The sequence below is a fragment of the Pezoporus occidentalis genome, unplaced genomic scaffold (assembly GCF_034315485.1).
Source record: "Pezoporus occidentalis ecotype Australia unplaced genomic scaffold, CSIRO_AGI_Poc_V1 ctg138, whole genome shotgun sequence".
In the NCBI taxonomy this organism is placed as follows: Eukaryota; Metazoa; Chordata; class Aves; order Psittaciformes; family Psittacidae; genus Pezoporus; species Pezoporus occidentalis.
In genome coordinates, this window is record NW_026913188.1 from 1,308,568 (window position 1) to 1,325,463 (window position 16,896).

A 16,896-nucleotide genomic window follows, 5' to 3' on the forward strand; every position below is an offset into this window, starting at 1 on the left:
TCTAAACCCAACCGCACCTATTTAATGCACCGGGACCGGCCCGTTCCGCTCCCAAAGTCTCCTTCCGGAAGCCGTGCGCCGGCACACTTAGTGCCTCGGGTGCGAGCTCGCCAGACGGGAGCGGCCTGCCCAGTGGCTCGCACGAGAAAGGGGCGGATCGTGAGGATCACTGATGTCAGTGAGGATCGGCAGATGTGACAGCAGTGTCCACTCATAATGTTCTGCAGCACAGCGATCTATGCAGGGTGGGAGAGGTTAGGGTTGTGTGTGTGTGTGGAATCAGAACACTATTGCTAAATGCAAATAAAAGGACCTCAGGGTGCTGACTGATGGCCACTGAACATGAGCCAGCTTGTGCCCAGGCAGCCAAGAAGGTCAACGGTATCCTGGCCATAGCCAGCAGGGCCAGAGCAGAGATCATCCCCCTGTACTAAGTGCTGGTGAGGCAGCACCTCGAATACAATGTTCAGTTCTGGACCCCTCAATGCAAGAGGGACATTGAGGTGCTGGAGCGAGTCCAGAGTAAGGTAATGAAGCTGGTGAAGGGTCTGGAGAACAAGTCTTATGAGGAGCAGCTGAGGGAACTGGGGCTGTTTAGTCTGGAGAAGGCTCAGAGGGGACTTTATCACTAATACTACCTGAAAGGAGGTTGTAGTGAGGTGGTGGTCGGTCTTCTAAATAACAAGTGATAGGATAAGAGGCAATGGACTCACTCTGCCAGAGGTTTAGATTGGATATTAGAAGTTTATGCTGACAGAGTGATCAGGTATTGGAACAGGCTTCCCACGGAAGCGGTGGAATCACCATCCCTGCAAGTGTTAATAAACCGTGTAGATGTGGCCTTTAATGACATGCTTAAGTGGTGGTCTTGGCATCCTGGGGTAAAGGTTTGAACTTGATTATCATAAAGGTCTTTTCCTGCTGCGGAACCGGCCCCAGCCTCGGTGTGCAGGGGAGGCAGCACTCGGACCAGCCATGAAACGGAGCAGCTCCAAACGCAGCGGGAGGGACACACACACGCCCATAGGGGCAGCCTACCTGTATCAGCGACCCCAGCCTCCCACGGGTGAGAAAGGGAGGCCATGCCTGGCTACTGTCCCGGCGGGAGCGCGGTGCCGGCTGCTGTCTCTTGCGGGCGCCTCCCTGCCACGTCCTCCGCAGCAACGTGGTCAGGGACGGCGGGAGACAGCGCCACGCTCAACGGAGCCTCCTCCTACGGGGACCGAGACCGTGCCGGGCCACGGTGCCAAGAAGCCCCGCTGGCTGCGGGCCACAGGGGCGCGGCCGGACCACGCGGTCCCCGTCGGACCGGAACCTGAACGGAGACTGACGGCTGCTTCCGCCAATGGCGCTCTCGACCCAGCCAATGGGCGGGCAGGACTGGCGGAGGCGGGACTGCCGGCGAACGGGTGACGGGAGGCGGTGGCGCCTTCTGCCTTTCCTTTCCTGCGGGCCGCGGAGGAGGCAGCACCATGAAGGCGTCGGGCACTGTGAGCGAGGGCCGGGGGCGCAGGGGCCGCGGCAGGCAGCGGGGCTGAGACCGAGGTTGAGGCTGCCGTTGGGAGGGCGGCGGCTCGGGCTTGTGGCACTTGAGAGCGGCTTCTGCGCGCCCTAACCGCCGTGCCGGGCCTTCGAGGGGGGCGAGCGGCGAACATGGCGGCGGTGCTGCTCCAGCCGGACGCGTGGGGAGGCCGCGCCTCCCGGGGGAGGGGGCCGTGATCGGCGGAGGGCACGGCTGGGCCCGCGGGGCGATCTGCTTGGGTCGTTAGGCTTTCCCGTCCCCTTCCACTGCGTTGGCAGCGGTGCCGACGCGGGGCGGGGGCCGGCGGCGCGGAGGGGTTCACGCAGTCTGTGTGTCGTGTTCGTCCAGCTGCGGGAGTACAAGGTGGTTGGGCGATGCCTGCCCACGCCGAAGTGCACGACTCCTCCTCTCTACCGGATGCGCATCTTCGCTCCCAACCATGTTGTCGCCAAGTCCCGCTTCTGGTACTTCGTTTCTCAGCTGAAGAAGATGAAGAAGTCTTCTGGAGAGATCGTGTACTGCGGCCAGGTGCGGGATTTAAAGCACAAAAAAGTGGGAGATACGTAAAGAATTTCAGCTGGTATATGTGGAAGGAATTTATATGAAGTGCTGTTATTGGGGGTGAAATTGAAATGAACTTAATCCTTCTGCTGCTGTGAAGCTGCGTGACAAATTAGTTTTTTCAAAGTAACAGTATATGCCTAGTAAACTGAACTGAAACTTCCCAAGACTTCAGAGTTATGAACTGTGTTACTAGTCAGTGCTGCCAGCTGGTTCTGGTGCTTGTTTCATTATGGAATATAAGTCATATGCACATTCATAATCCTTGGAAAGTAGATATTTGTGTGTTTTCACTCCTCTACCTTGATACTTAAAAGGATATCGTTTAGAGTTTTAGAGCTGTATTTTTCTCTCTGTGCTGAATTATTAAAACTTTACTCTGAATTACTGAGGCTTTGATATAGTTATGTGGCTGTGGAGAAAGAACAAATAGCTGTTTTTTACAATAAAACATAGCACAGTGGTTTCCTTAGAGCTCTAAAATATTCAAACTTGCAAAATGCTGATGATGTACTGTGTCTAACTGCGTTTGTGCTCATGTTTAATTCCAGGTTTATGAGAAGTCCCCTTTGCGGGTAAAGAATTTTGGTATTTGGCTGCGCTATGATTCTCGTAGCGGAACTCACAACATGTACAGGGAGTATCGGGATCTGACCACTGCTGGTGCTGTCACCCAGTGCTGTAAGTACATCTAACTGTTTGAGGTATAAAATAGTTAAATAAAATAGATTAAGTCTTAAACTGGACATCAGGTGGGCTGACTTTATCCATAGTAAGATAACTGTAACACTGGTAAAATAAAGTGGTGAGTGCCTGGAGAAGTGCATAGATGTCTGTATGATGTATGTGGTATCTTGTTACCACTCTATACAGTTTTGCTGAAAATATTCCTGCTTCATCTTGGTGTGACTTCCTACATTCTAGTAGTTTTGCTGTACAGACAGAGTTTTGTGACCTTTTAAGTGCTGTATATCTTTCCAAGCCTTGCAGAGACAATATTTCAGCTATCATATTAGATCTGTCCTTTGTAGAGCAAGTAAAAAAACCCTGTGTTGCTCCTAGATCTCATTGCCTCAGTTCAAGGAGAATTAAAGGTTGTCATTATTTCAGTCTGTGATGTGACGTGATTGAGGGACAGACCATTTGTTTAGGTGATGCTGTTGATTCAAGTATTATAGAAGTGTTATGAACACAACAGAATGCACATAAAAACCCAAAGAATATTGTTACTCATAATGATATTCTTGTCATGTGTGCAGATATTAAAAGTATCTTGTCGCCTTTCAAAAGCTGAAGTGCTGTTGAAAGTGAAATTTAAGGTTCTACATTAACTTACACAATAATTCCTGTTAATTAACATACTGAAGGACTGCTTCAAAGTCCTGAGAACTTAATTTTGTCTGCAATGAGTTTGATACTTTTATGTTCAAGAATACTTTTGACAGGTAAGTTTTTAATAAGCATGTTAGATGTTCATTGGAACCATTGTAAGTGCAATAGTATTTCAATAAGTGTATCTTGTGAAACTAGCTGTGGACATCAGGATTTAAAGACAGTGATATGCACTGCTAAAGGAATTTTCAGGTAGCCCATGCACAGATGGCTTTCTTCTCTTCTGAAAGCTTAATTACATGGCCTTAATAATCAATTCATGTTTCTATCACTTGTCAGTTTCAAGAAAAGTAAAGATAACCATAGATTCTACCTTTACTTGCACCTGCCTTTGGAAGAGAATGGTTTGGGTTTTTTTTAGGTTCACCTGTCTTTTCAGTAATTATATTTCAGTGCTGATTCAGTCAGTTTTCTTGTGCAAAAAAGGAAATAGTAGATTACTTCTGTACATGTCTACCATCTTGAAATCAGGCAAGAGGAATAAGGTGGCACTTTCTTGGAGGAGTTTGGTTTTGAGTTCCAGTTGGCTACTGCATGTTGGTTCTGATATTTCTGCTGTTTTAAATACTAAAATCGGTGTGATTAAGTAAAGAACTTAGGAGAAAAGTGACTTTAAAAGTTATAGGTGATACTGTAAACATTTCTTGAAAAGATGGTAGTAAGTTTTTTGAACAGAAAATGTCTTAAGTTTTGAAATGGGTGAATGAGATTTCTTGTTACAGACCGCGATATGGGAGCCCGTCACCGTGCCCGTGCTCACTCTATCCAGATCATGAAAGTTGAGGAAATTGCTGCTAGCAAGTGCCGTAGACCAGCAGTGAAGCAGTTCCATGTAAGTGAAGTAACGTCACGGTGTCTGGTGGGTCCTGGTCTAATACTGGACTGGGAGGGGGAGTTCTCTGGTACAGGTTTCCTTTGCTGACTCAAATAGCAAAGGATAGGAACTCAGATAACAAAGGAACACCTGTGTGCATACGTTTTCAATTTTGTTATATTATTGATAATGGTTTCTAGAACTGATTGAATGAAAGTAAAACTAACCCAAATACATATTATGGTGCCAAAAATGTGCCTTTAGCAGGTGTTTCTTTACAAAATTTGCAAAATCGAGGCATCTGTTAGCTTCCCTGAGCTAGATCTACTCTGGGTGCATTAGTTTTCTGTACATAAGTTGGCAGTTGAATATAGCTTAGCTGTTTATTACGAATTATTTTCTGTTGTTCATCTAGTATCTCAATTAATGCAAAAATATTTTTCTTGCAGGATTCTAAAATCAAGTTCCCTCTGCCACACAGAGTTCTGCGTCGCCAGCACAAACCACGTTTCACCACCAAGAGACCAAACACTTTCTTTTAAATATGGAAACATGCTATCAACTCTGTGTTGTAATAAAGATCTTATTTGAACCTTTGACTCACAGTTGCCTTTTGAAACTGTCCTGGATACCAAGGAGCACCCCTTCCTACTCTTTATTTTTCTAAACTGTTGGCAGCCTGCTATGTACAGCTACAGTTCCCTTGAAACAGGTGAATGTTTCAGGTGCTGACTTGAATCATCAAAATATCCTATCAATAAACCAAAATTTTTAATAACCAGCTTTCCAGGTCAGAGTAGGTCTGTTGTTGAGCAGCTGTAAAATCCTACATCCATCTAGTTCTGTCCTGGATTCAGCAGTAGCAGTCATTTTTTCTCCTTCTTAGCAGCTGGTGCAGTGCTGTGGTTTGGACTTTCAGCCTGGGAACAGCGCTGATAACATTCATGTTTTTAGTTGCTGCTCAGTAATGTTTACTCTGACCAAGGACTTCGTGAGTCTCATGCTCTGCCAGGGAGGAGGGGAAGCCGAGAGGAAGCAGAGACAGGACACCTGACCCAAACTGACCAAAGAGGTATTCCATACCACAGCACGTCATGCCCAGTATATAAACTGGGGGCAGTTACCCGGAAGGGTTAGATCACTGCTTGGGTCAGGCTGGATATTGGTTGGCAGGTGGTGAGTGGTTGTATTCTCTGGCTGGGTTTAAACCACGACAGTCCTGCACCATGTGAATGGTGCATCAGTGGCAGTGTCCCACACTGGAGAGCAGCCACTGCTGAGGTCTGTCCTGCTGGGTCCAACAGCTCCCTTCTAAATGCTTTTGAAGGGCTGGGAATGAAATCCCAGTGATGGCATGGGCCTGAGTGCTGCTGACTGCAGCAGCTGGAATCCTGCAGCCCCTCACTACTTTATCAGCAGCATGAGCTTCTCTACGCAGTTTCTTTTTTTTAGTCACCCCGTGATTGTTGGAACCATTCATGTTAAACACACAAAATGCTTTGAGGTCTAGGTCTTATCCAAGTCCTTTAGAATTGACCAATAACCATTCTTTTGGCTTAAGTAAATTCAAGATCAAACCTTTTGGTTTAAGATTTAAGATTTTTACCTTAAAGCAATTTCTAAAGAGATGTATACAAGGTAGGTTAGCCAGGAGAACAGTACATTTATGAACAATAGAATAGAAGGAATGTTACAGGCATTATGTATGCTCATGTTCTGTGGACACTGAATTCGAAAAGTGATGTAATAGTGTGAAGTGTTTTAAAGAACTAAACCTTCCTAATTCATCATTATAAAACACCAGGCTGTTAAGTGGTATGGCTACATGTGCATGTTGTTCAAGCTAGATTTACAAGGGTTGCATAAAAGTCTCTGCTCAAAATGCCTTTAAGATACTAATTAAACTCTCCCAAGATGTGCTTTCTGTGTGTGAGTATCTGAGCCTCTGAACTGACTGTCTCCAGTGGCAGACTGGAGTCAAAGGCTACATGCCTAACTACTTGCTAACAGGAGTATGCACAACTGCCTCTGACACTGCTGAGCAGATGAGGCATCTCCATACAGCCTTGCCTCTTTCTAGCACAGTCATTACAATAGGTTTGGCCTTTTTTTTTTATCTTCTTTTTTTTCCCCCCTCGAATGAATGACGCTTAAGGAGGTGCTTGTCCAATAAATGGCCCAAATGCTCTTGGGACTGCAAGTTAATAAACATTGGTATAGTTATATTTATACAGCATAGCTATATGGAAGAACCATAGAATGTTACATTTAGACAATTAAGCACAAGAAATCAAACGCCTGAGGGATGAATTCAGCAACCATAAAGAGAAAGGAGATGCAGCTAGACCCATGACAATGAGCTATCTCATTATATTCGTATTGATTTGGAGAAATCTCCAGGAACCTGCCACCAAAGTTGAAGCTGACAAACAGGAATTCTTTATTGCAGCGCCAGGAGACACGGGGGATTGCTCCTCCTAGTGTGTCTCATCCAAGCATCGACAGGGCTGTGATTAGATTATCCTTAAACAGACATATTCATTAGATTACATACATTACATCCTACTTCTGGAGAATCCCTCCCACGTGCGCAGTAAAATGTGGTAGTGGGCTTTGGGACCCCTGGTGGTTATTTCTTCATCACTTTGTTTTATGATCGTTGTCATATCAGTAACCACCAGGCTGGTTCTGGCAGAGCTGATCCTAGTCATTTCCTTTTCTCTACAGTTGCTAACAAAGGCTAAGGTCCTTGAAGTTACTTATTTACAACCCCATTCTTCAATCAACCCCATTCTTTAATCCCCCCATTTTCTTGTCCTATTGAAAATTCTTTTGCAACTGAGTTATTCCCTTCTTATTCAAAGTTTCCTGAAGTATTTCCCTTTTTCTACTTGATACTTAATTTTGTTTCTCTTCCATTCTTCATAGTTCATCATGGATTGTTTGCAACACCTAAAGGAGCATTGGACCTTTAATACACATAATCAAAACCATTCCTATTATTACCAATATGGTTAAAAACAACTGTGTCAACCAGGAGAGATTGGGTACCCTTGATGTTATTTTTTCCCAGATTTCCTCAAATCCCTATGAGATGTTTTCCTGTGCCACCTCATGAAATATTTTCACTTGTTTCCACATCTAATCTATTCCAATTTGTCTTAAATGGGATAGGGAGGCCAATTAAAGGCATACCCAGTCTCTCTTCTGATTTACATGGCTGAGTACAGATTCAACAATCACTCTTGTTTAACAATTTGTATCAATCTCAGATACAGATTTTGATTCCATGCTTCTACACCTATTACTATACAAGTCCAGATTATGATCGATGCAGTCTCACATGTGTGGGTGCTGAAGACTTGACGTGCCATACCTTTTCTCAGTTCTGGTGTTTTTCTGGTTCTGGTGCCTTCTTTATTCTTGAATAATGTATCCAAGCAGGTTGTTCCTTTATCTTTACTGCTGTAAAGGTAGTCAGTAATAGCTGGTATGATCCACTCCTCTTCTAGGGGATCACCTACAAAATCCTTAATGAAAAAAAACAATCTCCTGACTTAAAAGGGTGAACAGGATAATCTAAACCTCTGGCCCTGGTCCCTAACACTCTGCCATTTATTTCTTCTACCTGTTTTACCAAGTTTACCAAGAAATGTTGAAGGTGTCCTTCTCCTACTTCTTGAAGGCTCTCTCCTTTAAGTTGAGATTGATATGGTCTTCCATATAGACTCTCAAAGGGGCTAATTCCTTCCTTTGACCAAGGTTTTGTTCTGATTCTCAATAAGGCCAATGGTAATGCTTGATACCAATATAACTTAGCTCTTGACAAATCTTCCCAAGCTCTTGTTTAAGTAAGTGAATTGTTTTGGCCACTTTCCCACTGGCCTGAGGCCTATATGGAACATAGAATCATAGAATTGTTAGGGTTGGAAAGGACCTTAAAAGATCATCCAGTTCCAACCCCCCTGCCGTGGGCAGGGACACCTTACGCTAAATCATATCACCCAAGGCCTCGTCCAACCTGGTCTTGAACACTGCCAGGGATGGAGCATTCACAACCTCCCTGGGCAACCAGGGCTGGTCTCCAGCTGGACATTGAGCCATTGACCACAACTCTTTGTGTGCGGCCATCCAGCCAGTTCTTTATCCACCGAGTGGTCCATCCATCAAATTGATGTCTCTCCAATTTAGAGACAAGGATGTCATGCAGGACAGTGTTGAATGCTTTACACAAGTCCAGATAGATGACATTAACTGCTCTACCCCTGTCCATCAGTTCTGTAGCCCTGTCATAGAAGGCCACCAAATTGGTCAGGCAGGATTTCCCCTCAGTGAAGCCATGCTGGCTGTCACCAGCCACATTATTGTTTTTCATGTGCCTTAGCATGCCTTCCAGGAGAATCTACCCCAAGATTTTGCCAGACACAGAGGTGAGACTGACTGGTCTGTAATTCCCCAAGTCATCCATTTTCCCCTTCTTGAAAATGGGGGTTATATTTCCCTTTTCCCAGTCATTGGGAACTTCACCTGACTGCCATGATTTCTCAAATATGATGGCCAGCAGCTTTGCAACTTCATTCGCCAGCTCCTTCAGGACCCATGGATGGATCTCATCAGGACCCATGGACTTGTGCACGTTCAGATTTTTAAGATGGTCTCGAACCAGTTCCTCTCCTACAGTGAGCCTAGGGTCTTCATTCTCACAGTCCCTGTGTCTGCCTTCCAAGACTTGGGTGGTGTGGTCAGAGCCTTTACCAGTGAAGACTGAGGCAAAGAAGTCATTCAGAACCTCAGCCTTCTCCAAATCCTGTGTAGCCAGTTCTCCTGAGAGCTTCCTGAGGGGGCCTACATTCTCCCTAGTCTGTTTTTTATTTGCTATGTACCTGTAGAATCCCTTCCTGTTATCTTTAATACCCCTAGCCAAGTTTAATTCTAACTGGGCCTTAGCTTTCCTAACCTGGTCCCTAGCTTCCCGGACAACATCCCTGTACTCTTTCCAGGCCACCTCTCCTTGCTTACACATTTTATAAGCCTCTTTTTTTCCTTTGAAGTTTTCTCAGGAGCTCCTTATCCATCCAAGGAGGTCTCCTGGCCCTCCTGCTGCACTTCCTTCTAGTTGGGATGCAACACTCCTGAGCTTGTAGCAGGTGATCCTTGAATATCAACCAAGAGTCTTGGGCCCCCCTGCCCTCTACGGCTCTATCCCATGGAACCTTACTAAGCAGGTCTGTGACAAGGCCAAAGTCTGCTCTCTTGAAGTCCAGGGCAGTGAGCTTGCTGCACGCTCTTCCCACTGTCCTGAGGATCTCAAATTCGAGCATCTCATGATCACTGCATCCAAGGATGCCCTGGAGCCTCACATTTCCTACCACCCCTTCCCTGTTGGTGAGCACGAGGTCAAGCATAGCATCTCTCCTTGTCGGCTCCTCTATTACTTGCAGAAGGAAGTTGTCTTCCACGCAATTGAGGAACCTCCTGGATTGCTTGTGCCGGGCCGTACCGTCCTTCCAACAGATGTCAGGGTGGTTGAAGTCACCCATGAGAACAAGGGCCTGTGAGCCTGAGGCTTTTCCTATCTGTCTGTAGAGTGTTTCATCCACAAGTTCTCCTTGATCAGGTGGTCTGTAACAGATCCCCACAGTAATGTCTCCCATAGCTATATTCCCTTTGACCCTGACCCACAAACTCTCTGTTGACTGCTCACCTGTCCCCGGACAGAGTTCCATACTCTCCAGCCTATCCCTAACATAAGGGGCAACTCCCTCTCCCCACCTGCCAGGCCTGTCTTTCCTAAAGAGCCTGTAACCTTCCATTCCGACACTCCAGTCATAGGAGCCACCCCACCATGTTTCTGCGATGCCTGTTATATCATACCCCCGTAGACGTGCCCACATCTCTAATTCGTCTTGTTTGTTCCCCATGCTACGGGCATCTGTATAGAGGCATCTGAGCCGAGCTCCAACTGAAGCCAGCTCATTGGCTGGAGCAGCTGGGATACCTCTACATTGCTCTGAGCATTTATTATAGGTTCTGGCAACTGACTGGGTGTGTTGGGATGGAATGATGCCCCCCTCCCCCAACACATCTAGTTTAAAGCCTCCTTGACCAGCCTGGCAAGCCTCCTACCAAAAGTTGCTCCGGTATCCACTAAAAATTCCACTTCATTTTCTCTAGTCCCTGGCTTTAATTTAACCAGCGGATCTGGCAGGGTAGACTCCCCAGGTCCCCGGCAGTCTAGTTCTAATTCAGCCACCGGAGCCACCTTGTGGGTATTTGGTTTAGAGCAGTCTCACTTCCGAGGTCCAAATTCCTTACAGTATGCACACTGATCCCACCCCACAGGAGAAGAATTCACTCTTTCACCTCTGCCTGACATTCCTCCTCTACCTCTGCCTCGTCCTCTCACATTAGTTCCCCCACCAGTTTCTGCTTGCTCCAAAGCAGCCACCGTAGCCGTGCCTATAGCACGACTCAGCTTTTTCTTCCCTACCTGTTCCCGGTTCCTATCTGCTTTCCAGGCTTCTTTAACATTCTCAGGTCCTTCTGCTCTGTTGCCAGTGACAGCAACCTCTCCCTCCTTATCAACAACAGACGGGGCAGATGCCGAGGGTGCTCCTCTCAGAGGTACCTGTGATATATAATCCTCCAACCTATCTTCCTGATTACTCTGGTTTTTTAACTTGAAACATTTTTCCCCAGTATCACAGGCTGAATGACACCTCTCCAGCTTAGCTTTCTGGTTTTCCTTGTCCTTTTCCAAAGCCAAAATTAAGGGATCTGGTGGAGCTATATTAATTTTGCATTCCGTCCCCCACACCGAGTGGTTTCTTAAAGTGAAAACCATATCTGCATACATCACTTCATCCAATTTTCCTTGTCGTCTTAAAAATAACATTAATTGCAACAACATGCAATTCCAAGTCCCATTTTTGGGCCATTTTCCCTGATCCTCCAAGGTATATAATGGCTACCATAGGTTACAATATTTCATTAAAGTCTTTTTATTACTGAGCCCCTGGGGGATGCTCCTAATTCTTGCCAGTGAGCCCGAACACATCCCAAAGGCCTCTTTTCTATTATTTCTCTGCTCTATTTCCCATTATTTCCTTATACACGCTACGCACACGCACACTCACACGGGATCCCCAAAATTCCCCTCACAAGGTGATGTTATGGGGGGTCCCAAGGGTGTTGTGTCAGGGGGTCCCCGGGTTTACATAAATGGGGGGGGGTCTCCCCCTCACAGCGGCGTTGCCCGGGGCCGTGCTCACGGCAAAGGGCCGGGCCTGTAGACAGGGGCGGGTAAAAGTCAGGGGGCGTGGTCATCGCGGCGGGGGGGCGTGGCCATTCTGGGAGGCGGGCTGTGGGCGGGGCGACAGCGGTGTTGCCCTGGCAACGAGGATGGTCGGTTGGCCCGGTCAGTTGGAGGCGTGGCCACAGCGACCGGGCTGTAACCGCCAAACCACAGCCTCAAACCGGCACCAACCGGCACCGGGAGTCCCACACCCCGGTACCCCCCGGCTCCGGCACCCCCGAAGCCACAGTCACCAGCACCCCCAAACACTGACACCCCCAGACACCGGCACCCCTGAAACAACAGAGACCGGCACCCACAGACACCAGAACCCTGAAACCTAGGCACCCCCAAACCCCAACGCCCCATTCTTGTGGGGTGTCCGGGTGCTCTGGGGGGGGCTTCAGGCTGCCTGTGGGGTGCTCAGGTTCTCCCACGTCTGCTTCAGGAAGGGGAAGAGGAAGATGATGCAGGCCACAATGAAGAGGGTGGGGGCCATGAGGAAGAGTATGGAGGGCTTGAGGCTGATGGTGCTGTCCTGGGGAGGGACAGGGACAGGGTCCATGATACCGCACACGGTGGCTCCCCCAAACCCCTGTGTGCCCCCCCCCCCCCCGTACCTGGCCCAGGGTCCCCTCGTGGTTGGGGTCAGCGAAGTCGATGGAGTCATCAAAGCAGGGGGAGACGCTGAAGGGGCTCTGACCCCTGGGGCACCTGCAGGGGGCAGGAGGTGGGGGACACGGGGACACCGGCAGGACTGGGGGCACTGGGACATGGCCAGGGGGCCAATGGGGACATGGCCATGGGGCAGAGGGAAATGGCTGGGGAGTACTGGGGACATGGACAAGGGGACACTGGGGACAATGGGGACATGGCCATGGGGGCAATTACAGGCACAAGGGGTACCTGGCCATGGGTACAGGGGGGACATTGCCAGGGGGCATAGGGGATATGGACAAGGAGACAAGGGGGACATGGCCATGGGAACAGGAGCCACTGGGACATGGTCATAGGGACGGGGGGAAACATGGGCTGGTGGGACATGGCCGGGGGGCAATGGGGATGTGAATGGGACAAACGTGCATATGTATTATTGAGAAACTGTAAGGCAGATCTAGTGTTTGCCACGTTCTGGGAGCTGATGGCTATTTAGCTTGGCCCAGCTGACAGGCTTTGCTCCTTGCCCAGAATGGTGGTTGTGCTGGGAGGATGGAGGGCAATCATTTCTGGTAACTTTGTTTCTTTGTGTATATAAATATTCCCTGTGATAAGCCTGGGCTGGCTCATCACACTAGATGGCAATCCATGCTTCCCTTCCCCCTGCCTTCCTCTCCCTCCTCCCATCTTTACCAGCACAGCAGATTCCAATAACAAACCCATCATTGTGAAAGCCAGGTGTCATCCAAATTCATCTGCTGAAGCGTTTGATCTATCTGCTGCTTCAAGATGCAGGTTTCAGAGTATTTTATGAGATGTACTTCACAGCTTTGTACCATACAAGACATTCTGCAGCATTTCATGAGCTGCATTTTATAAAACTGTAGAATGTTTTTAAAAGGACAAGTCCCAGTACAGGCTTGCATAGATATGAAAGTACGCAGAGAAAATGTGAACACCCTCAAAATACTGTTAACGCTTAACCTTCCAGAAGATCTCTGCTGGGCTATTTATTTTGTAATGGAGCTTGTGCAGTCCACAGGGAAACTAAAATGGGGTATAAGGCCCAGGAGGTGCTAATGGTGCCTCTCAGCTGCCTGAGGAGCGCACACGATTCCCAGCTGCAGGCCAGGAGTGGGGAAGGGAGGAATGCAGAGGATGGTGGGGCCAGAGCTCCAGGGCTGTGGAGCCCAGGGGACTCAGGAGAGGCCCTGCCCTGGAGCTGCTGCTCTCCATGGCTTCCAGCTCCTCCAGCTGCCCCACACCGGCAGCCACGGTGTAAACTCGGGAGCCGCTGGCAGTGCCTTGCAGCGGGTCTGTCCTGGGCTGCTGCTCACCTGGCTCTGGGGGCTGCTGCCCCACATGCTGGGCCCGGGCCCTGACCCCCTGGGCAGGCTGCCCCCAGTCTGGGACTTGCAGGTCCCCAAGGCCCAAGAGCCCCAGCACAGCCTGCAGCAGGCTGTGCAGCTCTCTGACATTCACATGTCCCACGTCAGACGTGATGGCAGTGTCCAGCAGCTGAGACAGGCTGAGTGGTGCCATTGCTGCTGCTGTGTTCCACAATGGGAGTCTGACCTGTGGGCAGAAGACACAATGGGCAGCTGGCGGCCTTCCCCCTGCCACCCCGGAGTGGGGGGCCCACTGCAGCACTTACTGCCCAAGGACGGGGACTCTCTGAACTCCATGGCCTCGCTGCTGCTGGCACCTGGCACCCCACACCAGGGTGATGGTGCCAGAGTCACTGAGTCCTGCGGGTGGTGGCACTGGCCCCTCCCCGGGCACACACACCCCTCCCAGTGTCGCTGTCCCCTCCAGTAACCGGGAATCATACCCCTAGACCAACGAGCCACTGCGTGGGTCTCACCTCACACCCACCCAGATGTTGAGCAGGAGGAGGTGAGGGCTGGCTGAGCAGGAGGATGGGGAGGGACACCCATCCCCTGCCAGAGCAGATCTCCCCCCATCACTCACCATCTTCTGCAGCTCCTCAGCAGGCTCCTGCACTCACTCCTGGTTGTTGCTGTCCACTCCTTGCAGCTGGTCGATGGCCCTGGGATCCATACTGGAGCTCGGGGCTATTGGCAGAGTCCCTGCTCCCTGGAGGTCTGCCCAGGAAACCTTTCTTGGGCAACATATCCCTGGGTTGCTGGTCTGGGTGCCAGCAGCTCCAGCCGCTTTCCGTGGGCTGCTGGCCGGGATGAGAACAGGACAAGACTTTCTCTCTGGAGTCTTGGCCTCAGAGACAGCAGCTTCAACCTCTTCCTCTGTGCTGCTGGCCTGGCTGGCAGTGGGAAAAGACTTCCTCTGTATAGTCTCGGCCTCACGGACAGCAGCTGCAGCTCTGCTCCGTGAGCTGCTGGGTTGAACATTGGAACTTCCAGACCTGCTCGCTGGGCTGGAGCGCTGAACCTTCATACCCCACTGTGCCCTCAACTGCCCCTCGTGCCGTGCACAGGTATCTTTGGCACGGGCGCTGTCAGGGTTGGGCTCCTGCTCGGGCCGGCGCCGCAGCTCCTCGCGCAGGGCTGAGATCTCGTGCCGCAGTGCCTGCAGGCTCTCTGGGAGAGACAGTGGCTGCGTGGTTCCGAGTTACCAGCTGGGCTTAAACCACAAGTTTCTTAGGCAAGCTAGGTAAATAAAGTTGAAATTGGGAAGAAGGCAGCTTTTTCTGCAAGCAGAACGCACACCTGCAGGATCTCAGGAAGTGCTGGCCACAGTATTGGCTGCTTCTCATTCTTAGTTTACCATTTTCTGAGTGAATGGCTGCGTGGTACTTATTTGCCAGATGGCGTTCAACCACAATGCTACATTTACAATATAACGTATGATAAAAAAACTGTAATGGTCAATGTGTAGTTAAGGTTAAGTAAAAAGGCTGCTTCACACAAAAAGCCATTCTTTGCATCCAGAGCCTATTTAAAAATGTAGTGTGTTTTGAGTGTTCCCTAGAGAAGAGGTAGGCAGCCAGTTTAATTAGTACAGGGGTCTTGCCCAGAGTTACAGAATTGATGGCTGTCATTTTGTCTAATGTCTAATGTCTTAAAAACAAATGTAGGTGGGCGTAGAGTGCAGGGAAACACTGTCTAGAGAGGAAACTGAATGTCTTAGTTTTGGGGTAGCTGGAGAGCTGCTCAACTGGGACAAAAACTGCCTGTTGATTGCAAGTGAGGGCCTTGCTCTCACTGTAAGGGGCTGGCTGTTCTGCAAGAGTGGGATCAGTCCGTGCTGCCACAACAGCCCCCCTTCCATAGCCTCATGGCTCTGCAGCTCAGCTTTGTGCTCCTCATTGCCTCCATGGTGGAGCAGTTCAGGGAGCCCATCTGTCCAAAGCGTGGTCCAAAAAATGGGAATTGATCCGGGCAATTCGGGGTTTCCCCTCACAAGGGATGAAAAGCTATGCATGCGTAGCTGGAGGGTCCTTTGTAACACCAGGGTAACACCAAAGGGTGGGAATAAAGTCACTAGTAAGGCCCTGTGTTTTGGAACTTTTTAATTGACAGAACAACTTAGAATCATAGAATAATTTGGGTTGGAAAGGACCTTCAAAGTTCATCTAGTCCAACCACCCTGCAACGCGCAGGGATGAGTAGTAATGTCCCTATTCACTGCAGATCATCAGGTATTTCCTTGGCATCCAAACTGATTTACGGAATAGAACTTCATAACTCACAAAGACTTATATAGCACGTATGTTTATTGCGGGGCTGGATGCGAAGGGGATCGCTCCTCCTAACTAGCACACTGAGAGCTAAACAAGCTAGATATTTATTATATACAAACATACATATTCATCAGATTTTACAAGTATAGAAGGAGATTATTACAATTAGTTCCAAGAACTCATTAATACCATTCCCCTCCCCTCTATGCCTGCGCACTGCCATCTGGTGGTCTTAGGCTGGGGTCTTCTGGATGAAGTAAGAGGTCTTCCTCACCATGCACTTTTCACCCTTGGCTCAGTTTCCCCAGCTGGCAACCTCAAGTCTTACAGAGACTAGCTGAAACAGGTTCTTGTCAGACATTCACCTTCTTGAGGGAAAAGGGTCCTTGATTTTAAACAACGTGTTTCAGCTACCTATTCTATTCTGAGTTATAGTTTAACCACAAGACTAACAAGAACAAGAACCTACCTGTTCCCTATACTAAGTTAAGACAATCAATGCATAGTTTGAAGAAAACTCTTACCCTTTCCTTAGTCCGTTACTATTCCTCACATCAAAACTACCACTCATATTACCACCAGACTCAAAATAACCCCAACGCTTCATGAAACTTACAGTCAAATGCGAAAGGTGCCACAATCTGACACAGCACTAGGAAGGGAACTCTCATATCCATGTACAGAAACATCCTACCTGTGCTATCTCCACGCAGTCTTCACCCTTCATGGCTTTTGCACAGCACAGAAGTGGCTTCAGATTCAGTTTAACAAAAACCGGGGCGGGGGGGAGGAACAGGAACCGTTGTTACAGGAACCAGTGCCAGTGCGGCCAACCTGAAAACCGCACTGGGCGTCACGGAGCTGGCCTGCCCATCAGCAGCTCACCCAACGGAGCCGCGGCTCCCCCTGACCCCCGGCTCTGCGCCTTGGTCCGCCGGGACACCGCTCACCACCGGCCTCAGCGCACCACGTGACACACCCCGCCCGCTCCCCTC

General features: G+C 49.0%; 1 protein-coding gene, 1 long non-coding RNA gene and 1 other non-coding gene across 3 annotated transcripts; 2 read left to right on the forward strand and 1 right to left on the reverse strand.

Annotated features, from left to right (window-relative positions):
- The first annotated feature begins 1,340 nt into the window (after nucleotides 1-1,340).
- Nucleotides 1,341-4,881, forward strand: RPL18A (ribosomal protein L18a). The gene is made up of 5 exons (XM_062609486.1): nucleotides 1,341-1,490; nucleotides 1,871-2,050; nucleotides 2,635-2,764; nucleotides 4,198-4,307; nucleotides 4,739-4,881. The coding sequence occupies exons 1-5, from the start codon at nucleotides 1,473-1,475 to the stop codon at nucleotides 4,829-4,831; spliced, it is 531 nt and encodes a 176-aa protein (XP_062465470.1). The 5' UTR covers nucleotides 1,341-1,472; the 3' UTR covers nucleotides 4,832-4,881.
- Nucleotides 3,282-3,413, forward strand: LOC134159010 (small nucleolar RNA SNORA68). The gene has a single exon (XR_009962989.1). It is a non-coding gene; the product is annotated as a small nucleolar RNA SNORA68 (small nucleolar RNA).
- Nucleotides 4,882-15,991: 11,110 nt separating the features above from the next.
- LOC134158969 (uncharacterized) lies at nucleotides 15,992-16,809 on the reverse strand. The gene is made up of 2 exons (XR_009962970.1): nucleotides 16,596-16,809; nucleotides 15,992-16,234 (listed from the first exon to the last, which is right to left on the reverse strand). It is a non-coding gene; the product is annotated as an uncharacterized LOC134158969 (long non-coding RNA).
- Between the last annotated feature and the right edge of the window lie 87 nt (nucleotides 16,810-16,896).

Excerpts from the sequence above, each read along its gene's own strand:
- RPL18A (XM_062609486.1), top strand. Across the intron at positions 2,051-2,634 it reads AGATCGTGTACTGCGGCCAG|GTTTATGAGAAGTCCCCTTT; the intron begins GTGCGGGATTTA and ends GTTTAATTCCAG. Across the intron at positions 2,765-4,197 it reads TGGTGCTGTCACCCAGTGCT|ACCGCGATATGGGAGCCCGT; the intron begins GTAAGTACATCT and ends TTCTTGTTACAG.